The 24,218-nt window shown below is 44.3% G+C and overlaps 2 protein-coding genes and 2 non-coding genes across 7 annotated transcripts in view; 2 read left to right on the top strand and 2 right to left on the bottom strand.

Annotated features, from left to right (window-relative positions):
- Window positions 1-4,448: 4,448 nt before the first annotated feature.
- LOC110534772 (fibroblast growth factor receptor 2) lies at window positions 4,449-11,128 on the top strand. 3 transcript variants are annotated; one of them, XM_036933926.1, is made up of 6 exons: window positions 4,449-4,478; window positions 4,842-4,982; window positions 6,310-6,391; window positions 6,582-6,875; window positions 9,184-9,504; window positions 9,863-11,128. In XM_036933926.1, exons 2-6 carry the CDS (start codon window positions 4,842-4,844, stop codon window positions 10,258-10,260), a joined length of 1,236 nt encoding a protein of 411 aa, XP_036789821.1. In that variant the 5' UTR covers window positions 4,449-4,478; the 3' UTR covers window positions 10,261-11,128. The 3 variants fall into 3 exon arrangements, with proteins under 3 accessions (XP_036789821.1, XP_036789823.1, XP_036789822.1); XM_036933928.1 differs by lacking the exons at window positions 4,449-4,478; window positions 6,310-6,391 and adding an exon at window positions 4,597-4,618 and having other exon boundaries at window positions 4,929-4,982; XM_036933927.1 differs by lacking the exons at window positions 4,449-4,478; window positions 4,842-4,982 and adding an exon at window positions 5,845-5,991.
- Window positions 11,129-14,625: 3,497 nt separating this feature from the next.
- trnak-uuu lies at window positions 14,626-14,698 on the bottom strand. Its single transcript has one exon. It is a non-coding gene; the product is annotated as a tRNA-Lys (tRNA).
- Window positions 14,699-15,348: 650 nt separating this feature from the next.
- trnat-ugu lies at window positions 15,349-15,421 on the bottom strand. Its single transcript has one exon. It is a non-coding gene; the product is annotated as a tRNA-Thr (tRNA).
- Window positions 15,422-16,691: 1,270 nt separating this feature from the next.
- LOC110533210 (E3 ubiquitin-protein ligase DTX4) overlaps window positions 16,692-24,218 on the top strand; it is a 35,644-nt gene continuing 28,117 nt past the window's right edge. The window contains exons 1-2 of one of the 2 annotated variants that reach the window (XM_036933924.1): window positions 16,692-16,997; window positions 18,284-18,498. In XM_036933924.1, the coding sequence (XP_036789819.1) occupies window positions 16,912-16,997; window positions 18,284-18,498 (301 nt within the window). In that variant the 5' untranslated portion in view covers window positions 16,692-16,911. Of the gene's footprint in view, window positions 16,998-17,520; window positions 17,992-18,283; window positions 18,499-24,218 lie in introns of those variants that run through there. The other variant, XM_036933925.1, reaches the window with a different exon arrangement.

The raw sequence follows: 24,218 nt of genomic DNA, 5'->3' as shown, positions 1-24,218 counted from the left end.
GGGTGCGTGCGTGCGTGCATCAGTATCTACAGTATGTGAGTGTGTGTTTGTGTGTGCGTTTGTGCATCTATCTGGGTGAGCATGCATGTGTCTACGTGTATGTGCGTGTATCTATGCGTCCAAGTATGTGTGTCTCTTCTTGGAAACCAAACATCTCTGAGCCCGTAAGCGCTGACCTAGAGTCAGCACCAGGGACATGTTCCAGACAAATCCTTTGAGAACGGTGTGGAGGAGGGTTCCCAAATTGATAAACGGGTGGAGAGAGGGAGAAAGAAGAGAGGATGAGAGAGTAAAAGTGTGTGGGAGAGACATCGTAATACAGCAACACTGGAATTCCTCTAGTTGTAACGTTACCTCATGCCGTGTTGTGAAACCTGAGGTGCAGTGTTGGGGTCCTTTCCATTATAATTCCAGGCAATTCTGGGAGTAAGCTGAAATTCAAATTCTCTTTAATGCTTATCAGTGAGCAAAACGTGAAATTGAAATTTGGTTTATTTTCAGAATGGACTGGAATTGAAATGGAATTGACCCCAACCCTGCTGAGGTGTGTTCAGTGAGATAAAATGTTCATAAATTATTGCATATTCTCGTGTCTTTTCTACACAATTTGGATCTGATTGTTCTGTACTGTTGAACCATCCTGAACAGGTTCCCCCTCTCCAGGGGAGCGTTCAGCCAGACAAAGCGTTTTGGTAGGTTCAGATAGAAATATGTAATGTAAAACAAACATGCCTCTCCGACATGTCGCCCAAGGAAACACTTTGACTCCGTTAATGGAATTTCTATCTGCAACGTTCGACAACGTTAGGCAACTGAACGTGGCTCAGTCATTGCAGTTACAGATTTCTCTCCTGATTAAGTAAAATTAAGTAAAATCCCTATCTCCATCCATGGCTAATTTAGGAAAGGGACCATTTTAGCTAGTAAACCACCAGAGGACAACAACCCTACGAGGAGCAAACATTCAAATGGTTTCTGTCAATGACGTATATTGATATGATGGGAGTGAAGCCAAATCCAAACTAGCTTTCCTTTACACTTTTTTTGGTGCACCAGGACCATTCACAGCTGAGCTCAGTTTAGCTCAACGCTGATTCGCTATTATTTTATACTTTTTTTTATCAAAGGAGGCCAAATGCTCATTGGCTTCCCTTGCCTTCAAGGATACAGGTGGCAACAATGTCATGCTCTTTATGACCAGACAGCATCAGATAGAGAAGCGCTGTTTTGCTTGCTCAGATGCATTCTCCTGTGATATTTATTTTACCTTTATTTAACTAGGAAAGTCAGCTAAGAACAAATTCGTACTTACAATGACAGCCTACCACGGCCAAAACCTAACCCAGACTTCGCTGGGCCAATTGTGTGCCGCCCTATGGGACTCCTAATCACAGCCGGTTGTGAAAAAGCCTGGATTCGAACCAGTGTCTGTGGTGACACCTCTAGCACTGAGATGCAGTGCCTTAGACTGCCGTGCCACTCTGGAGATACAGTCAGCCTCTTGCGAATCGAAGGAAAATTATGAAACTGAGACGAAAGATAAATTATATTATGTTTTTTTCTTCCCTTGGCAGCCATGAGTACACACCACTGCCTTGACCCAGGGTTTAACATGATCACTGAAGCTTTAACCTGGACACAGGGTTTAACATGATCACTGAAGCTTTAACCTTGACCCAGGGTTTAACATGATCACTGAAGCTTTAACCTGGACACAGGGTTTAACATGATCACTGAAGCTTTAACCTGGACCCAGGGTTTAACATGATCACTGAAGCTTTAACCTGGACACAGGGTTTAACATGATCACTGAAGCTTTAACCTGGACCCAGGGTTTAACATGATCACTGAAGCTTTAACCTGGACCCAGGGTTTAACATGATCACTGAAGCTTTAACCTTGACCCAGGGTTTAACATGATCACTAAAGCTTTAACCTGGACCCAGGGTTTAACATGATCACTGAAGCTTTAACCTGGACCCAGGGTTTAACATGATCACTGAAGCTTTAACCTGGACACAGGGTTTAACATGATCACTGAAGCTTTAACCTTGACCCAGGGTTTAACATGATCACTGAAGCTTTAACCTGGACACAGGGTTTAACATGATCACTGAAGCTTTAACCTGGACCCAGGGTTTAACATGATCACTGAAGCTTTAACCTGGACCCAGGGTTTAACATGATCACTAAAGCTTTAACCTGGACCCAGGGTTTAACATGATCACTGAAGCTTTAACCTGGACCCAGGGTTTAACATGATCACTGAAGCTTTAACCTGGACCACCGTGTGGTTTCCCTTGATGGTTAAGGATCACACATACAGTATGTTCCTGCCACATGGTTGAGAGGACCTGGGAATCATGGGGGTTGCGTCTTAAATGGAACCCTATTCCCTACATAGTGCACTACTTTTGACCAGGGCCCATAGGGAATAGGGTGCCATTTGGGACGTAACCATGGTAGCTCTGTCTGTGTAGATGGCCTGATTACAAATGCATGACAAGCGCATGAGACGTTTATTGTTGTGACAACAGGAATTATCAGTGATGAAGACACGGTATGTGTCAACATGAAGAAAAACATGGCTTGCATGAAGGTTGTCTTAAAGTTGACATAATAATATTATAAGACATTCTATGGCTCTAACGCACATACACACATAAGCACACACATAAGCACACACACACACACACACACACACACACACACACACACACACACACACACACACACACACACACACACACACACACACACACACACACACACACACACACCTCCCAGTGACTTCACATCCCAAATGTGGCCCATCTGGCCCTGATCCCTCTCCCCCAGACAGTTCTATGCTGGGCGGCCACACAGACTGGTGGTTTTACAGTCAGTCTGTCTGGACATGACATCTGAATGGCTTCTCTGTGGGCAGAGACTTGAGTCATAGAGAGACGGAAATTCAACCTTAGTAAAACATTAGTTCAACATTGACTCATTCTCTTTGAACCACCGTTTGACTATTTCAGGCCCTTAAGCATAGAGTCAGACCAACGTACAGTATCATCAACATGGAAAGACACGTCCCAGATTCAAAGGCAACCACATAGCCCAGAGGTTATTCCATCCTCAAACACGGTTGTCGAGGTACACAGTCAGCACAAGTAGTCATAGCCTTCCACCAAGACTGTAATTGGTTGAATGAGGTGAGTGATTGCCTGGCGGTAACAAAAGTTCCCCGGCAGGTCCTCTGCGGATAAGAGTTACCACCACAGGGGTCAGATTGATTTCTAACTGAGCAAGGGTTTAAGGAATGAGGCTACACTACCATCTAGTGGTCGTTGTAAGCCACTACAAGACCCTGACACCGGTATGATCCAACACAATGTGCTGAACAAATTCAGAACATGACGTCTGTTTCAAAAGGTAATCATACTTGGAAAATATGAATAATTGCGTTATCACTATCATCATTAACGGTGATATTGATGATTAAACTGATTTGGAGGACTCATGTGTACAAATGGTTATTTTTCAAGGAAATTATAAAATAAAAATCCTATATCGTGTCATCTCTATCCCTTATTATCGCAGCAAATGGATCCGACAATGTATTACTTTTAAAAAAATGTTTTATGTATTTATTTATTTGTATGCATCCAAAGAGTACATGGGGTACGCTGACAACCAAGAAGGGTGCAATTGCGGCCCGCATTTCTGGGCGTTCCTACACTCAGGACTCCCGAGTGGCGCAACAGTCTGAAGCACTGGATCTCAGTGCTAGAGGCGTCACTGTAGTCCTTGGTTCGAGTCAAGGCTGCATTACATCCGACCGTGGTTAGGAGTCCCATAGGGCGGCGCACAATTGACCCAGCAGCGTCCGTCATTGTAAATAATAATTTGTTGTCAACTGACTTGCCTAGTTAAATAACATGTGGGCATTCCTGCATCTGCAGGAACTCCTCTTTATAATTGTACTGTACATTTTTAAACTAGGACATGAAGGAGGCGGGGGGGCGCTCCAGTACAGTAGGTGATGCACAATAACGTTTGATGCCAATCACCGACAAACCCCACAGAAGAATGGGCGGTGGTGTTAGTGTTTAAATACTGGAGAGTTGAGACCCAATCACGGACGCTGGACAGAGTGGATTTCAGTTATAACAAAAGACAGTTTTAATGAGTCAAATATATCTTGTCCCGCAGTTTTACGTGCACGGACCTAGTTCACATAACTCGGCAAGGAGCCAGGTGAAAAAAAGGCCTTATACAACGGTTACATTCATTTTTATACATAGAATAAAGTAGGTGGAGTCTTGTCGTTTCGGTCTTCTTGACTGGTCGGAGGGTTGGAGGCGGGCCTTGCTCTAGCCAGAGCGGGCCCCATTGGTGCACAGCAAAAGTTCTTTGCTCTTGGGACCGGCCAGTTAGAGGGAGATGAGATGTGTGTTTATATAAGGAAGAGGGGGTCAGTCTTATGGCTGGGTGTATGTGTTCTTACGACGGAATGTCTTTGTTTATATGAGCTATGTGTATGAATATTTATATAACAGTGGCGACAACGGTAGCTAGCTAGCCGTACACCGATAGACAGTGTCCTTCGAACCCAGCAATGTTTTCATGCAGTTCTGTTAACGGCGAGGGCAGGTGTTGGGCAAGCGGGAGCAAAGGACACTGTTTACCGGTGTCGCCGTCGTGGTTTTCCTGCTATCCCACCTTGGTTGTTCCCTCAGCTAGTGATATATCTAGGGTTGCTTGAGAGGCTAATAGATGTTGAGGAAGGAGTAGATTCAGTTGTGAAAGTTAACATTTAATAACACAGTACTATGCTTTCTTTAATATGTTCACAGATGGATCTAAGGACCCTAAAACAGGCAGGACAGGAACAGCTTTTAGAGTTTAAGGTGGCAGTGACGAAAAGAGCAACAGGTCATTTATCTGTTTACACAATGGAGATGTCCATACTATTGGCTGCAGAGTGGGCGGAGGAGGTGAGGATGACGGTAGTCATCTAGTCTGACTCCTGTGCAGCGCTGATGAGCTTAAATTCATGTGTGTCTCAGAGAATACAGGGTGTATTGTATGAGGTCTTATAGTGCTTGTACTGTGCGAAACAGACGGGGGTGTTTGTGATGTTCCTCTGGGTACCAGCTCATGTGGGAGTAGAGGGGAATGAGGAGGTGGATGCTATCGCCAAGCAGCCTCTCAAACATCCTAATGTTGAAACGGATTTGTCCATCAGTAAAGCAGAAGCCAAGGGTTTATGAGAACAGTGGTTAAAAACTTAAAAACAAATGGCAAGAGTTGTGGAACAGGAAGGGAAAGGGATGACACCTGTATAATATCTAGGAAAATGTGGGGGGCAGGGAGGTCCTCAGGCAGAGGGGGCAGGGAGGAAAGTGTAATCACAAGGCTGAGACTGGGAAACACAAGGCTGAGACTGGGAAACACAAGGCTGAGACTGGGAAACACAAGGCTGAGACTGAGAAACACAAGGCTGAGACTGGGAAACACAAGGCTGAGACTGGGAAACACAAGGCTGAGACTGGGAAACACAAGGCTGAGACTGGGAAACACAAGGCTGAGACTGGGACACACAAGGCTCAACAGGACATTGAAATTGGTAGGAAAACAACCGACTGGGTGGTGTCATCACTTTCAGGAGGTGATGGAGACAGGGGAACATGTTCCATTTCAGTGCAGGCAATATGGGAGGGAAAGGGGGAGATTAATTGTTAGATTTAAGGAGTAATGGGGTTGAAGAGCCAATATTAAGTGAACTGCTGGGGAAATCTTCAGCGGCTGTAGTATTTAATGATGTATTTCGCTTCCTTAGGGAGATGAGAATCATGGGTAGGATTTAGACGTTCCTGTCTCTGGTTAACACTCCAGTCCAGTTGGTGGCGGTAATGCACCTTAAATAGTCCAATGAAGAAGAAGAAAACGAAAGTAGTTATTTCTCAGAAGAACCACCGCTCTAGGAAAAACATCTATAGTTTGGTAAATTAAGTATATTCTATTGAAAATCTGCTTGTTTGGGGGTCGGGGGTGGAATAGGATACTTGTTTCTTAGTTTGTAAAGTGTATGTGATGAATGAATGTTGTTTTAATGGACGGCAATGGTCTGTGAAGAGAAAGTGTTTTTTATAGGGGTGTATAGTGCACACCCAAGCAGTAGTGCACACCGTAGCAAACCACAGCAAAACGTTATGCAACAAAGACGAGAGTTTCTTAGTAGGCTACTATTTTAGTGTAGGCTAAATAGTTTAGGCATAACAACAATAATCCACATCTTAAAATGCTTGTTCAATTTCACAGATGTTGAATCCTGGGGCAGTAGAGCACAGCATGGGTTGGAAACTCTTCTACTGTGTTTTTACATTGATGGTTGGCCTTCTTGGTACGATTTTCCTAAATGAATAATTTTAGATACACTATGTTATTTTTGTGTGAACTGGCCTCTTGATCAACATCATTGAGTGTGTTCACTGTATTAGCCTAATGTTAAATATGTCGAGGATTTAGTTTGGCTACAAATATGTAAACATTATAATCCTTGTATTTATTTTCCTTCCCGACCGTTTCCACAGAATGCCCCTCGATTGGTAATGGTATCATTATCAAAACTGTGAATTTGAAGGACTCTGTCACTCTCCCTTGCAATGCAAACTGTGACATTGGCATCGTTTGGAGGATTGTGGATGGCCAGGTCGTTGCCAAGACTGATCAAGGAAAATTAATTGAAGGAAAGCGCTTTGAGAAGAGGGTGGAAATCAACAAAGACCTCTCTCTCACAATCAGCTCTGCGGTGTACAATGACAAGGGCTCATATGAGTGTATCTGTGATAATCAGATTGTTGCAGATGTGAAGCTAGATGTTCTGGGTAAGCTGAACAGACATGACACAACTTTACATATTGAATGTTGACTGGGAACAAGAACTATGACTACTTTAATCAGGGATAGATTTGAAGAGTTTACTTCCAAAATGCTATATCCACCATTTTTTTATAAGAAATGATTGGTTATGGGTACCTTCATGTGTGTGTAAAATATTACTGTTCTCAGATTTTGTTTTTTTCATATGTTTTTATTTGCAAAATCCGATATATTTTTGATTTGGAATGGAATGTTCGTATCCTGTATATTTGACAGTGATATGTGATCGTCTCACCTACACCTAGGTATCTTAAAGGGATACTTCAGGATTTGGGCAAGGAGGCCCTTTATCTATCCCCACGGAGTCAGGTGAACTTGTGGATTCCATTTGTATGTCTCTGTATCCAGTGTGACGGAAGTTAGAGGTAGTCTCGTGAGCTAAGTAGCGTTAGCACAATGACTGGAAGTCTATGGGTATCTGCTAGCAGTTGTTTTGTTACATTTGACTGTAAAACATAGTAGTACTACTTATTTCTCTAAGAGGCGTTTTGAAAAAAAACATGTTTATTTGTCTCTGAAATGAAACCATCCAGTGATAGATTTTAAACAAATACATTGAACAAACCCATACCATGATTAGAGAGTGAAAAAACATACCAATCTCTTTCATAATATCTAATTACAATGAAATACCAACATTTCTGAAAATGGATATACAGCGTTTTGGAATTAAACTCTTCATTTATGCATTTGCAATTGTTGCAATATTGTAATATTGGCCAGACCACTGTTTTTCTGAAGTCAGTGTGTAATTCAAAGTCTACATACTGTTGATTTGTGTTTTAGAGTTGTGATCAATGATAATAGTATAATATCATTATGTTCTTTACTTGCGTCTATTCAACTCATGTCCATTTATCCTTCATTCCCTGATCCTCCACTCCTCTCCTTTTGGCTTTCACACTACGCTAACTTTAACCCCCCAGCACCTTCCCCCTTCACTTTAACCCCCAAGCACCTTCTCTCTAACCTTAACCCCCCAGCACCTTCTCTCTAACCTTAACCCCCCAGCACCTTCTCTCTAACCTTAACCCCCCAGCACCTTCTCTCTAACCTTAACCCCCCAGCACCTTCTCTCTAACTTTAACCCCCCAGCACCTTCTCTCTAACCTTAACCCCCCAGCACCTTCCCCCTTCACTTTAACCCCCAAGCACCTTCTCTCTAACCTTAACCCCCCAGCACCTTCTCTCTAACCTTAACCCCCCAGCACCTTCTCTCTAACTTTAACCCCCCAGCACCTTCCCCCTTCACTTTAACCCCCAAGCACCTTCTCTCTAACCTTAACCCCCCAGCACCTTCTCTCTAACCTTAACCCCCCAGTACCTTCTCTCTAACTTTAACCCCCCAGCACCTTCCCCCTTCACTTTAACCCCCCAGCACCTTCCCCCTTCACTTTAACCCCCAAGCACCTTCTCTCTAACCTTAACCCCCCAGCACCTTCTCTCTAACCTTAACCCCCCAGTACCTTCTCTCTAACTTTAACCCCCCAGCACCTTCCCCCTTCACTTTAACCCCCAAGCACCTTCTCTCTAACCTTAACCCCCCAGCACCTTCTCTCTAACCTTAACCCCCCAGTACCTTCTCTCTAACTTTAACCCCCCAGCACCTTCTCTCTAACTTTAACCCCCCAGCACCTTCTCTCTAACCTTAACCCCCAAGCACCTTCTCTCTAACCTTAACCCCCCAGCACCTTCTCTCTAACATTAACCTCCCAGCACCTTCTCTCTGACCTTAACCCCCCAGTACCTTCTCTCTAACTTTAACCCCCCAGCACCTTCTCTCTAACTTTAACCCCCCAGCACCTTCTCTCTAACCTTAACCCCCAAGCACCTTCTCTCTAACCTTAACCCCCCAGCACCTTCTCTCTAACCTTAACCCCCCAGCACCTTCTCTCTAACCTTAACCCCCCAGCACCTTCTCTCTAACCTTAACCCCCCAGCACCTTCTCTCTAACCTTAACCCCCCAGCACCTTCTCTCTAACCTTAACCTCCCAGCACCTTCTCTCTGACCTTAACCACCCAGCACCTTCTCTCTGACCTTAACCCCCCAGCACCTTCTCTCTGACCTTAACCCCCAGCACCTTCTCTCTAACCTTAACCCCCCAGTACCTTCTCTCTAACCTTAACCCCCCAGCACCTTTCCCATTCACTTTAATTGTCATACGTTCCATGTAGACCTATATCTAATTAAATTACTTTCATAATTGCACACCATTCAAGGCCCACCCCTCTTCTCCCTCCTCATCTAACAGTCCCGACAGAAATATCAGCTCACGTCGGAGATAATGTCACACTTCACTGCTATGGCTCAACCAGTAAGCAGGCAACCGATGGTGAGATTTATGTCCAGTGGGAGAAACATGGACAGACTGTGCTGAAGATTGACCCGACCAATACTACCTTTGGCCCTGGATTCATTGACAGGACATCAGTGACCAGGGATGGTTACGGAGAGGGTGACCTGTCCCTCACCTTCACCGGTGTACGCTCGTCTGACCAGGGGACCTACCTGTGCTTCTTCAACCGGGATAGTGACCCAGGATATCCACATGGAGTCACTCTCACTGTTAAAGGTGGGATGTCTATTGAATGCATTGCTCACTTAAGTATTGTATTTAATATTCACTTTTTAACGTATAGACATTGTTCTTTGTCTTATTATTATCATAGTAGTAGATGTAGTGTTAGTGTAATATTTCAAGAGAATAGTATTTAGTCATGGCGGTCTTGCTGTTTTGTATTGTTGTCTGCGCTAGTTGAGATTATAAACTGGGTGGTTCGAGCCCTGAATGCTGATTGGCTGACAGCCGTGGTATATCAGCCTAAGACCACACCCCCTTAGGCCTTATTGCTTCGGTATAATATTGTTGTAATTTCCTTTATCTTTGCTGCTCTAACACTACTATTTTCTATCTTTCTGTCTTTCTCTAGAAAAGCAATTGGAGCCTGCAATGACTGATAGTGAAAGGAGTAGGGTGCCATTGATAGTAATAATTATTCTACTTCTGTTTATCATTTGTGTGCTCGGGTTAATGGTGATTCCCAAGAGAAACAGGAGACAGCCAACAGTGGACTTCACAGTCACTGGAAAAGAGGACAACACAGCATCACCAGCACATCTCTCCATCGAGGATCTTCCTGTTTCAGTTCAGGACAGCCAACCGTTGCCAGAGGTCCGAAGAATCCAGAGTTGTTCTGATGATCATCTTGATGAGACCACGTGTCCTGAGGGGATGGATGAACACACAGAGGAAGAGGAGGAGCTCCATCTCTCAGTAGCTGAAAGTGGGACACTGCTAGACCAGGAGAAGAGTAGCACAGGGAGTTGAGTTATGTATGAAGGTAGTATGTTCTGGTTGCCAACTTCTTTGTTGTCGTGAAATGTTGGATGAAATGTGCTATGTTCACTGAAGTGGATGTGGATGTCTTCCTATCATAGTTTACTGTATGAATCGGTAGCCAATGACTGTAGCTTGATGGGCTTGAATCAAATGATACAGGGTTTATTTTATCTAGGGCCCAGTCTTTGCTGATGTCCTGTCTAGTCTTCCAGCCTCACTGGTGGCTTAAATTGTTTAAAGCTAGAGATTTTACACCAGCATAAGCATTTTATTGGGGGGTGAGAGGTATAAAGGAGGATCCTTTGAGTGTGTGGATAGGAAAGGGAAGCAGGTAGGGTATAAAGGAGGATCCTTTGAGTGTGTGGATATGAAAGGGAGCTGGTAGGGTCTAAAGGAGGAATCATTCATCTCTCTGGTGGTGGTGCTACTGATATTGTAACTGGAAGGTTTACTAGTCAAGATCAATGTCACATTTAATCTGGCCTTGCTTGATATCAAAGGGGATATCACAGTACGTGTAATACACAATATCCTCACAAGAGGGCAGACGTACACCATCATTTTAAAGTAAACTATGATTATTTTTGGGTCAGTGATACACTTGGGACGTCCCTACCCTAAATCCTAACCTTAATCCACAAGCAATACTTTAATCCTTACATTAACTATTTTATATTTCAACTTCTGTGGGGTAGGCACGTCCCAAGGATCCTCGATAACAGATTCATGTATTATTATAACCTATTACATGATGCGTAATAAATATATGTATTTGCTAAATGATTATAAAGAATGTTTGCTATATTTACGTTTATTTTATCAAATGTAAGAAATATTATTGTTCACAAAGTGTAAACCTGTGTCGAAACTGTTTTGAGAAACTGGCGCAAGCACCTGTAACTTTTGTAGTGATTGTCATTTTCGGTGAGTCTTTTCAGTGAGCCGGATCATTTGGCTCCGAGCCGGTCCATATGTCAGATCTGGCCAAATTATTAGATGTCCTGCAAAAACAATGTAGTATTTTTTTTTACGCACTTTTTTATGCACCAGATTGCCGTGACCTCCTCACTATTTATTGTGTCTGCAGTGAGGACTCACCCTCTTTACAATTAGTTTATAATGTATCTGCAGAAAAAAATAAATAGCTCAAAAAGGAGTAGTAGCCGTATGCAAATCAGGGAGCCAAATGAACAATTCTTTCACCAATGTGATTCGGTTCCGTTAATTCGCTTACTACCCAAAGCTAAGAGCCAATTGGTGCTTGATCCGAAAATGTGGTCTGAGGTGCCCTATGGATGTGACAGAATTGCGGGCCACCGGAGCCATGCAGAGACCAACTTGAGCTCCATCCCGTATCGCCATGGCCTCTCAAATGTTGTAATAATGCAGAGGGCATGATTGGTTGAAGGTAGGTGAGGTCGGGAGGTCTTGTATAAACATAAACTCCCTTCCTTGACAGCTGCACCATCGAGAGCATCCTGACCGGTTGCATCACCGCCTGGTATGGCAACTGCTCGGCATCTGACCGTAAGGCTACAGAGGGTAGTGCATACGGCCCAGTACATCACTGGGGCCAAGCTTCCTTTCCATCCAAGCCCAAAAAAGTGTCAGAGACTCCAGTCACCCAAGTCATGGACTGTTTTCTCTGCTACCGCATGGCAAGCGGTAGCAGAGCATCAAGTCTAGGACCAAAAGGCTCCTTATCAGCTTCTACCCCCAAGCCCCCATAACTGCTGAACAATTAACCAAATGGCCACCCGGACTATTTACATTATTTTATTGTGTTACTTTCTATTATGTTTTACTTTCGTTTATTTGGTACATATTTTCTTAACTCTTCTTGAACTGCACTGTTGGTTAAACCTCTTTGGGCTGAGATCCCACTAACGGGATCGATATAACAACAGCCAGTGAAAGTGCATGGAGCCAAATTCAAACAACAGAAATCTCATAAGTATTTTAGACCATTTTAAAGATACAATTCTTGTTAATCCCACCACAGTGTCCGATTTCAAAAATACTTTACGACGAAAGCACACCAAGCGATTATTTTAGGTGAGTGCCTAGTCACAGAAAAACACAGCCATTTTTCCAGCCAAAGAGAGGAGTCACAAAAAGCAGAAAAAGAGAGAAATTAATCACTAACCTTTGATGATCTTCATCGGATGATACTCATAGGACTTCATGTTACACAATACATGTTATGTATGTTTTGTTTGATAAAGTTCATATTCATATCAAAAAATCTCAGTGTACATTGGCGCGTTATTTTCAGTAGTTCCTAAACATCTGGTGATTTTGCAGAGAGCCACATCAATTTACAGAAATACTCACAATAAACATTGCTAAAACATACAACTGTTATACATGGAACTTTAGATAAACTTCTCCTTAATGCAACCGCTGTGTCAGATTTCAAAAAAGCTTTACCGAAAAAGCACACCATGCAATAATCTGAGTACAGCGCTCAGAGACCAAAACAACCCAAACAGATTTCCACCATGTTGTGTAGTCAACAGAAGTCAGAAATAGCATTATAAATATTCACTTACCTTTGATGATCTTCATCAGAATGCACTCCCAGGAATCCCAGTTCCACAATAAATGTTTGATAAAATCCATAATTTATGTCCAAATACCTCCTTTTTGTTCACGCGTTTAGCCCAGTAATCCAAAATCATGACGCACCTGCAGACGAAAAGTCCAAAAGTTCCGTTACAGTCCGTAGAAAAGTGTCAAACGATGTATAGAATCAATCTTTAGAATGTTTTTATCATAGATCTTCAATAATGTTCCAACCGGAGAATTCCTTTGTCTGTAGAAATGCAATGGAAAGCAAGCCTACTCTTACGCACGTGCTCAGCTCATGCATCTCTGACAGACCTCTGACTCAATCCCCTCTCATTTGCCACCCACTTCACAGTAGAAGCATCAAACAAGGTTCTAAAGACTGTTGACATCTAGTGGAAGCCTTAGGAAGAGCAATATGACCCCATAGACACTGTGTATTAAATAGGCAATGAGTTGAAAAACTACAAACCTCAGATTTCCCACTTCCTGGTTGGATTTTTTCTCACGTTTTTGCCTGCCATATGAGTTCTGTTATACTCACAGACATCATTCAAACAGTTTTAGGAACTTCAGAGTGTTTGCTATCCAAATATACAATATTTTACAATATTATATATATATAATATGCATATCTTAGCTTCTGGGACTGAATAGCAGGCAGTTTACTCTGGGCACCTTATTCATCCAAGCTACTCAATATTGCCCCCAGCCATAACAAGTTTTAAGGTCTACACGTGTTGTATTTGACCCATGTGACAAATAAAGTGTGATTTGATTTGATCTTCCATCACAACAGCCCTGCGCTGCTCCGCATAGTATAAGAAGTATACATGCCCTGACTTCTGTAGAGGCCATATCACGGTAAATGCTTGACAGCCAAGGCAGACATCAGATTGAACATGTAGCGCCTTTGATGGTTTGGCACTGCGGTTGTGGCGGAGGGATTTCATGACCTGGCGGTGGTTATGTGCCTGCTAGCTAAATAATGTGAGGCAAGAACACACCAACTAAAACACTGTCCCTCGTGTAAGTTATAAGAGAACGTTTTAGGTGTAATTATTGCGTTAATGTACTGTTACTATAATGTCACACAACGTATCAGACTTGTTTGCAGCTATCCAATACAACTAGATAACGTCAGCTAACTAGAGAGCACGGGCGAGCCCAGTCCGTGTTCGCTAGCTCGATCGCTAGTTTGGTTGGAAAATGTGGTTGGCTTTCTTAATTTCAGTTCACTTATTTGAATTTTTTTAAAATATCACACATACTAGGAAATAAAAATAAAACATGAAATTGTTGAGTAAGATAATTAGGATTATGTCTGGAGCAGTCAGTTAAGTAAGCAGTATTATGGTCATGTCTTCAGCTGTGCATACAAAAATGAATTAATTAATTTAATTAAACGAGCACCATTCACCCGAGTATCCTGTTCTCTGTGCGTAAAGTAGAATATATACATATTATATACATACAAAAACACGCCCTGTTAAGAACTCTTTTTATTTTTGTAAATATTTTTTTATATATATATTGACTTTCAATGTTAAATGCGTATTGTGTATTAAAAAGAGTCCTCTACTTGAAAATATGTTTTTGATGGGTTTGTCGAGCTAGCTAAAGTTAACAAGCCTAACACCAGATGTAACGTTATAGCATGATTCCAACTAACCTCAGTAACAGAAGCTGTCGATGCCGATAATAATATTCGTTAACGTTCGTTCTGTATGTGCAGATGAGGAAGAAGGCGCTAGCAACTGAGAGCATAAAAAAAAAAAAAACTACCGCCCGAACAGGGACTTGAACCCTGGACCCTCAGATTAAAAGTCTGATGCTCTACCGACTGAGCTATCCGGGCTCTGACTGGCAGAGAAAGTGGAAAGATTTTGATTTTAAAAACTCGTAGTCTCGACTTGCTTGGAAAGCGACTATTCCCTGCTACAGCGCATTGTTTCTGTGTTGCTCAGCTCAAGAGCTAGGGGGCACTTTTCAACCCCATAGCTAACGTTACTGTAAGTGTATTGCAGGCAGCATCGTAACGTTTATACCACAGATTAATAGAGTTTTGGTTTTACCCACAGGTGAATAGGGACAGTTATCGTATCTTTGGTTATACTAACGTTAATTTAGCTAGTTACTGTAGCTACATCATAGCTCGCTAGTGTTCCATTTCATTCTGTGGTCGGCTAACCTAGTACCGGCGCAAAGATACACTATTGGCAATGTGTACGTGTTGATAATAAAACCCTACCGATGCGAAGATACACAATTGGTCATTTGTAAGTGTCAATATGCACGGAAAAGCTATTGTCAGCCTCTGTGTTGTTCCTTTAATCTTCATTTATTGGCAATTCATTGTTTTCCTCTGATCAACATATGTCATTTATTAACGTCATTAACGTGAGCAACAAAAAAAACTGTGAGACTAATGCATCGTGGCAGTTTTTTTTTTGACCTGTCCGTGAAAGACGTGTTGATCCGATTAAAGGAAAAAAAATAAAAGTGTACAGGCCCCAGCGAGATTTGAACTCGCGACCCCTGGTTTACAAGACCAGTGCTCTAACCCCTGAGCTATGGAGCCCTGTTCTGTTGAGGCTGAAACGCAGACTGTTTTTGACTGTGGCATAGATAGTTTTTCATTAGAGTTCTAAGCATTCTGAAAACATATATGGTTGCTTGCAAAGACCTCAATTGATCGATTTAATTTTATTGTTAAAACATCCTTATATCAGTATTTTAAATCAACACGATAAAGACAACAACAATATCCTGCATTCTGACTTGCAATGTGTTTTCAACTGCAACCACTAGATGGCGTCAAAGAACGACATTTGTCAACAAGACGTTCAGAAGTTGTTTGTAGCCTGTCATTTGTTGCGCTCAAGTGGATAATTAAGCAATAAGGCCCCGTTGGGGTGTGGTTTATGACCAAAATCCGCTGTCCCTGTACAACGCAACGCGGGGTGCCTGGATACAGCCCTTAGCCGTGGTATATTGGCCATATACCACAAACCCCAGAGGTGCCATATTATAAACTGGTTACCAACATAATTGCAAATTAGTCTTCCAAATGGACAATGACACCAAGCATACTTACAAAGTTGTGGCAAAATGGCTAAAGGACAAAAAAGTCAAGGTATTGGAGTGGCCATCACAAAGCCCTGACCTCAATCCTATAGAAAATTTGTGGGCAGAACTGAAAAAGCATGTGCGAGCAAGGAGGCCTACAAACCTGACTCAGTTACACCAGCTCTGTCAGGAGGAATGGGCCAAAATTCACCCAACTTATTGTGGGAAGCTTGTAGAAGGCTATCCTAAACGCTTGACCCAGGTTTTAAACAATTTAAATGCAACCAAATACTAATTGAGTGTATGTAAACTTCTGACCCACTGGGAATGTGATGAAGGAAATAAAAGATGAAATAAATCAATCTCTACTATTATTCTGACATTTTCACATTCTTAAAATAAAGTGGTGATCCTAACTGACATAAAACAGGGGATTTTTACTAGGATTAAATGTCAGGGAATTGTGAAAATGTATTTGGCTAAGATGTATGTAAACTTCAGACTTCAACTGTATATACAAGTAAAATAACACTGCAACTAACACAGAATGGGCACACAAATAAATACACCTGCAGTTGGCACAGCCTGTAAGGCAACACTATACACCTTGCTATTTTTGTGTTTGCCAATGCATTTACAATTTGGGATAACTTCAGGGCAGATCTGCACCAGTGGCGTACTACTACTTTGGGAATTCAATGCACATGACTGGCTTGCTATAGACAGCATCCTATGGCTTTGGGCGTGGTATAGAAATAGAACGGAGGTACCAGCCTCCGGGATGGAACATATTCAGTATCGGAATACAGAGACGGATACGTATGGTTAGCCAGAGGACATCAAATATGTCCAATATTTGCTTTGGAATACTGAATCAATTCCACCATGGAACTCGAATTCGATATCCAATAAATACGCGCAGGAATTTAACTGAATTGTATTTTATGGATTTATGAAAAGGCGTATTTTTTTTCCATCACTAAAGCCACTTGAGGATTGTAAATGAGAAACATGCGTGTGGAAGACGGGCGGATAGTTAGTCTTGGTTTTGAACCCATTTCTAAAACCAAGCCTCCAACGCAACGAACGTAAGTAACTAGTGAATAGGCCAATATATGTGATTTTCAAATACCAATAAAATGCTGCGTTTGTTGTTTGCGTTTTGATTGTGTTTATAAAAAAAGGACTAGCCCGTGCGTAAACATGCGTTCCAAATGCTCCATGATCACAATACATCATAATAACTTCTATCCTAACAAGTCGCCTTTCTCTGAACTTGGACAAGTCAGTAGAGAGGCTATAAAAAACCTATATAGATACCGGAAAGTTTTCTTCTTGAATGGTTTCTTTCTTGTGCTTAGCCTAGGTAGTTGTGTACAGTAATTGACACAATTGGTTTACTTGAAGCCTAATGTAGCCCATCTCCCACCCGTGGGACGATACAGTTACAGTAATGATATGTAATAAACATGTTCAATAGGCCGACTGTACTGTTTCTAGGGAAAATGACGCGATGATTAGCCAATGATCACAAAGAGCTGAGTAATCGCCCACAAACATGTTGTGCCAGGGTACATCCCCCAAAAAATGGTAGTGAGTGAAATGGGATTGTCCTGAATGAAACTGTACACCCAATCCGTTCTCTCTGCGTAGCATATACCTGTCCAGCCGGTTTCAAAGATTTGTGAAAGCTCGATCCGGGAGTTACGGGTATTGGTAGGTAGGTCTATTACGAGAGGGGTGTTGGATGTCAGTTAGGAATAGTTCAACACACGACGCCTCAACGACTGGAACGGAGCTCCTTTCTCTCGCCACTTGCGCAACAAGTGACTCTGCCAAAGGGATTTATAAAATTCAGTCGGACACATTTTGTTTCTTTATGCTAGAACGTGACTGAAAATCAAGGCTTTCGACGAGAATAACAGGAGCACTCTCTCCGTTTCTTTGCCTGTCCACGGTTTATGAAGGCATCACAACCGGGTATAAAATCCGATTTCTTCGTGTTCGACCATGAAAGTGACACGGATGTTTGTGCCCAGATGCTGCGCTCCTTCACATTAGCACGTCGCCGGCTGACTAAATGTAAGATCCTCTTTGTTCATTTAGGGAGACCTGTATTTGTGTGTAGATATCACCTAGCTACAAGCCCATATAACTTAGAAACCACGGGACTTCGTGTAGGCTAGATTGAGCCAAGTGATGTTGGAATCAGTGATGAGACATCGATCCTCGTTTCAATAAACAGCGATAGGCTACTTTGTAGCCAAATCAAAATGAACAAAGTCTAGCCTGGTTCTGGATGTAAACACAACGTCGCGCCTTCCTTTTTAAACCATGGTTGCTAACAGATAGTATTTCTCACTTCTCTTTCCAGGGCCACCATGCTCCATGCGTCCGCTGTGGTCGTGTGGGAATGGCTCAACGAACACGGGCGGTGGCGGCCCTACAGCCCGACCGTCTCCCACCACATCGAGGCGGTGATACGAAGCGATCCCCGTGGTGGGAGCGTCGTGCTAGGCCAAGTCGACAACCGCCTCTCGCCCTACATCCTAGACCTGCAGTCGATGCACCAGTTCAGGCAGGACACAGGTAAGAAGACGAGAGCTGAGAGGTGGGAATGGCTGTTGTTGTTGTGGGGATGCCGATGTGGTGTTGTTACGCGCCTGGTGTTGTTTGTGTAAGGCACGTGGCTGTATATAGGTGGAGAACTTTTGTGAAACAGCACAGTTTAAAATATATGGCAAATAGAAATCAAAACTGGATGGTCTTAAGAGATAGACGGGAAACCACGTGTTTGATGTATTTGATGCCATTCCACAATTCTGCTCCATTCATTACCACCAGCCAGTTCTCCCCAATTAAGGTCCCGCCAACCTCCTGTGATGTCCAGTGAGTGTCTCTGTGTCTCGGTCTGTCCAGAGTGGATATATTGTTATAGACAAAAGTCCTATCAGAATTCTTACTTCTACATAGGCCTTTTTAAACATCTTAGGCTCAGTTGTCAGTCTGTTCTAGTTTTTACTTCACGTTACTGCACGGCTGTGTTAAATTCCGTTCGTTTTGCATGTGGTTCGACTAATAGACTGCTTCGCCACTGGGGTGGAGCTTAGAGCTCACAGCTTGGTTCCATTCCGTCATAGAATGAGAATTAAGAATTAATTACAATCAGTTCCATATTCCTAGGGAGTTAAACCCTCCGCTTGCCTGTCAGACAGAATGGGGTGAAAGTGGGATGACCTACGACAGCTGTACCTCACAGAGCCTTGGCCTCTCTTACGAGAGACATTCTTCCCCCGTAGTCCCTGAATCTAACGCACGCAGCTGCTGTGTGGGGACTGACATTGGGTGGTATAAACAGAGGGAGCGAGAGAGAAAGGGCACCCTATTTCCTACATAATGCTCTAGTTTTAGTCAAAAGTAGTGCACTACATAGGGAATAGGGTGCTCTTTGTGACAGATCCAGAGTGTAAGGGGAAAGCAGAGAGAATGTGGTATTTCAAGGCTTAACAGCAGAGAATCTGAGAATCTGCCTTCAGTGAGGGAGATGGAAGGAGGGATAGAAAGAGAGGGAGATGGAAGGAGGGATAGAAAGAGAGGGAGTCGGAGGGAGGTAATAGGGAAGCCCATCTATCTCTCTCTTTGTGGAAGTTGAGAGAACAGATGTTTGTTCCTCTATTGTGGCCTAGACATTCACGCAGGGCGCACACACACACACACACACACAGGGAAGAGTGTGGAAGAGAGTTGTAGGCGCAGAACCCGAGTCGGGAGACGGGGTAGAGGGCGTACCGGCAATTCTAAGTTCACCGAAGTGGAAGATGAAGACAAAAGAGAGGACGAGAAAGAAAGTGGGAGAGAGCAGTAACGACAGAAACATCTGTCTTTACCTTGTAGCTCCACTCTGCTATTTCACCACAGCTGATGATTGTATGACACTGTGACACCTCTCCCTCCCACATCCTCTCACAACGTTGGTGCTAGAGACAGACCGCATGAGAATACAGAAGCTCGCAGCTCACCGCTAGCCAAGCAGTTTCTAAACGAGCTTCGCGCCCCGTGGCGATCGTTTTAAGCCTCACCATGTTTCTCCTCTCTCCGTGTCCTGGCTTTTCCCACCACTGTGTGATGCAGTGTTTCTATGATGCCGTCAAAGACTCCCATTACTTTGTTGCTTCAACAACTTTTTTAGAAATATTATTAGACTTTAAATCCCCTTCCTGTAATTCCCCGTAGCTACTGGATGTGGAAACGCAGCTTCCCAACTGTTCACAGGGCTAATAGTCAATCAAGGAAGCCAGACTGAAGGGTTTCCAGCTGTCACTGACGGCTGAGGTTTCCCTTTTTCTAGAGGAGCCCTGTGGAAGGTAAAACCCATCTAGCATTAGCGTCTCGCTGTCATTTCAGGGAGCCGTTAGCCTTCAGGCTAGCTGCCGTCAACCAACTCAACATCTAGCATTAGCGTCTCGCTGTCATTTCAGGGAGCCGTTAGCCTTCAGGCTAGCTGCCGTCAACCAACTCAACATCTAGCATTAGCGTCTGTCATTTCAGGGAGCCGTTAGCCTTCAGGCTAGCTGCCGTCAACCAACTCAACATCTAGCATTAGCGTCTGTCATTTCAGGGAGCCGTTAGCCTTCAGGCTAGCTGCCGTCAACCAACTCAACATCTAGCATTAGCGTCTGTCATTTCAGGGAGCCGTTAGCCTTCAGGCTAGCTGCCGTCAACCAACTCAACATCTAGTGTTAGCATCTGGCTGTCATTTCAGGGAGCCGTTAGCCTTCAGGCTAGCTGCCGTCAACCAACTCAACATCTAGTGTTAGCATCTGGCTGTCATTTCAGGGAGCCATTAGCCTTCAGGCAAGCTGCTGTCAAAAGCCGTTTGGGGAGTCTTTTCTCAAACATAGGCAAATATTTTTCTACCTGAAGTGGATGAATAGAAAGTAGATTCCCTTTGTAATTCTGAGATGCACTTGCCGACTGAGCCATTGCTGTTACCGTCTGTCAGACAACAGGCAGACTGTTGTGAAAGGACACACCCTTTTGACCACCGATTGAGTCACTGACTCCTTCTCTAACACATTGTCAATATGTCTTTCTCGCTCTTCTCTGTCTCTCCCTTCTCTGTCTCTCCCTTCTCTGTCTCTCCCTTCTCTGTCTCTCCCTTCTCTGTCTCTCCCTTCTCTGTCTCTCCCTTCTCTGTCTCTCCCTTCTCTGTCTCCCTCCTCTGTCTCTCCCTCCTCTGTCTCTTTCCTCTCTCTTTTCTCTCTGACTCCTGTCTCTCTCCCTCCTCTCTCTCCTGTCTCTCTCCCTCCTCTCTCTCTCCTGTCCCTCCTTTTGTCTCTCTGGTCTCTCTCCATCCTGTCTCTCTCCCCCCTTTTGTCTCTCTGGTCTCTCTCCCTCCCCCGTCTCTCTGGTCTCTCTCCCTCCCCCGTCTCTCTGGTCTCTCTCCCTCCTCTGTCTCTCTGGTCTCTCCCTTCTGTCTGACTCCTCTGTCTCTCCCTCCTCTGTCTCTCCTGTCTCTCTTTTCTGTCTGACTCTCCTGTCTCTCCCTCCTGTCTCTCCCTTCTGTCTGACTCCTGTCTCTCTCCCTCCTCTGTCTCTCCCTCCTCTGTCTCCTCTGTCTCGCCTGTCTCTCTCCCTCTCATAGACATAAAACCCAAACTCAAACGAATTGTCACATTGGTAAACACACCAACACAACCTTGTGGCATAGGGTGTTGTGGTGGGAGAGTTAGAGAATAATGGTTGAAATGACATGTTGGCTGATATAGTCCGAGACTGACAACAGGCAGCTAGACAGACAGACTGACAACAGGCAGCTAGACAGACAGACTGACAACAGGCAGCTCGACAGAGAGACTGACAACAGGCAGCTAGACAGAGAGACTGACAAATGGCAGCTAGACAGAGAGACTGTCAACAGGCAGCTAGACAGAGAGACTGACAACAGGCAGCTAGACAGAGAGACTGACAACAGGCAGCTAGACAGAGAGACTGACAACAGGCAGCTAGACAGAGAGACTGACAACAGGCAGCTAGACAGAGAGACTGACAACAGGCAGCTAGACAGAGAGGCTGACAACAGGCAGCTAGACAGAGAGGCTGACAACAGGCAGCTAGGCAGAGAAGCTGACAACAGGTAGAGAGGCTGACAACAGGCAGCTAGGCAGAGTGGCTGACAACAGACAGAGAGGCTGACAACAGGCAGAGAGGCTGACAACAGGCAGAGAGGCTGACAACAGGCAGAGAGGCTGACAACAGGCAGAGAAGCTGACAACAGGCAGCTAGGCAGAGAAGCTGACAACAGGTAGAGAGCCTGACAACAGGCAGCTAGGCAGAGAGGCTGACAACATGCAGATAGACAGAGAGGCTGACAACAGGCAAATAGACATAGATAGACAGAGAGTGAATGATCGGCTAAACACACAGATGAGACTGACAGGGAGGCATAGGTGCTATGGATAGGAAAGCACAGAGGGGGGGCTGGGGGGGTCTGGTCTTAGAACACACACACACACACACACACACACACACACACACACACTGGTCTTGGAAGAAGCAGCCAGCTGCCGTCTGAGGCTCGGAGGCCCTGTTGCTGCTCCAGCTGGTCCAGCCGAAGGGGACACGTTTCCCAGACACCCACAAAGCCTGGGGTCGGGGTGCAGGGGTCACGGGGTCACCCTAGGGGAGAAAGGGTGGAGGCAAACTAAACATAAGCCAAACCTGACAAGACAGGCCACTTCTAAGTAGAACCAGGCTGGACAAAGAGGCAGGGAGAAAGAGAGGAATAGTGAGGGGAGGAGAGAGAGAAAGAGTGGAGGGGAAGTACAGATAGAGGGGGAATGGTGGAGAGGAGAGACTGGAGGGGGAGAGAGAGAGAGATGGAGGGGGGAGTAGAACAGTGAGGTTTCCCCCAGCCCAATAGGTTGTTGGAGGAGGAGAGAGAGAGAGAGAGATGGAGGGGGGGAGTAGAACAGAACAAATGTTTCCCCCAGCCCAATAGGTTGTTGGAGGGGAGAGAAAGAGAGATGGAGGGGGGAGTAGAACAGAGAGGTTTCCGCCAGCCCAATAGGTTGTTGTTGGAGGAGAGAGAGAGAGAGAGATGGAGGGGGGAGTAGAACAGAGAGGTTTCCCCCAGCCCAATAGGTTGTTGGAGAGAGAGAGAGAGACGGAGGGGGGAGTAGAACAGAACAAATGTTTCCCCCAGCCCAATAGGTTGTTGTTGGAGGAGAGAGAGAGAGAGAGAGATGGAGGGGGGGAGTAGAACAGAACAAATGTTTCCCCCAGCCCAATAGGTTGTTGGAGGAGAGAGAGACGGAGGGGGGAGTAGAACAGAACAGAAAGGTTCCCCCCAGCCCAATATGTTGTTGGAGGAGAGAGAGAGAGAGAGATGGAAGGGGGAGTAGAACAGAACGTTCCCCCCAGTACAACTCAGTAGGTTGTTGTGCAACAGTCTGTGTCAGGTTACTTCAGGGCCCCAGGGCCTCCCAAGTGCCGTCAGTCACTGCGTGTTTCACAACGTAGGCCTTGGATTAGGAGCAGAGAGGACACACACACACACACACACACACGGGGTCATGCATGAAGAGTGCACAGACACACATACATACACACATATGCTCAAACGCTCTACACACACACACGCACCCATATGCAATGACGCACACACACTGGATTGTGTTTCATTCTATCTGATGGCTCTCGTGTTTGGGCTAAGAGGGTCGGAGGGCTACAAAGAGAAGGGACTCCCGAGGGGCGCAGTGGTCTAAGACACGGCATCTCAGTGCAAGAGACGTCCAGGCTGCATCACATCTGGCTGTGATTGGGAGTCCCATAGGGCGGCGCACAATTGGCCCACACTGTCTGTGTTTGGCCGGGGTAGGCCGTCACTGTAAATAAGAATTTGTTCTTAACTAACTTGCCTAGTTAAATGAAGGTTAAATTAGATAGAATCAATCGATGTGAGTGGTGTTTTTGTGCTTCTAGGTTGTGCCGGCCATATTGTGAAGTCCTTTTTAACTGTTTTGGTAGTTTATACTCTCTCTCTCTCTCTATTTCGCTCTCTCTCTCTCTATTTCTCTCTCTCTCTCTATTTCTCTCTCTCTCTCTATTTCTCTCTCTTTCTCTATTTCTCTCTTTCTCTCTATTTCTCTCTCTTTCTCTATTTCTCTCTCTCTCTCTATTTCTCTCTCTCTATTTCTCTCTCTCTCTCTATTTCTCTCTCTTTCTCTATTTCTCTCTCTCTCTCTATTTCTCTCTCTCTCTCTCTATTTCTCTCTCTCTCTCTATTTCTCTCTCTCTCTCTATTTCTC

Source organism: Oncorhynchus mykiss, chromosome 10, assembly GCF_013265735.2.
Source record: "Oncorhynchus mykiss isolate Arlee chromosome 10, USDA_OmykA_1.1, whole genome shotgun sequence".
NCBI lineage: Eukaryota > Metazoa > Chordata > Actinopteri > Salmoniformes > Salmonidae > Oncorhynchus > Oncorhynchus mykiss.
This window is presented reverse-complemented; position numbering and strand designations above follow the sequence as displayed.

Coding starts and splice junctions, on each gene's coding strand:
- LOC110534772 (XM_036933926.1), top strand. CDS start 4,842: ATGGATCTAAGGACCCTAAAACAGGCAGGACAGGAACAGCTTTTAGAG. Junction 4,983..6,309: donor CTGCAGAGTGGGCGGAGGAG/GTGAGGATGACG, acceptor TCAATTTCACAG/ATGTTGAATCCTGGGGCAGT. Junction 6,876..9,183: donor TGTGAAGCTAGATGTTCTGG/GTAAGCTGAACA, acceptor CTCATCTAACAG/TCCCGACAGAAATATCAGCT.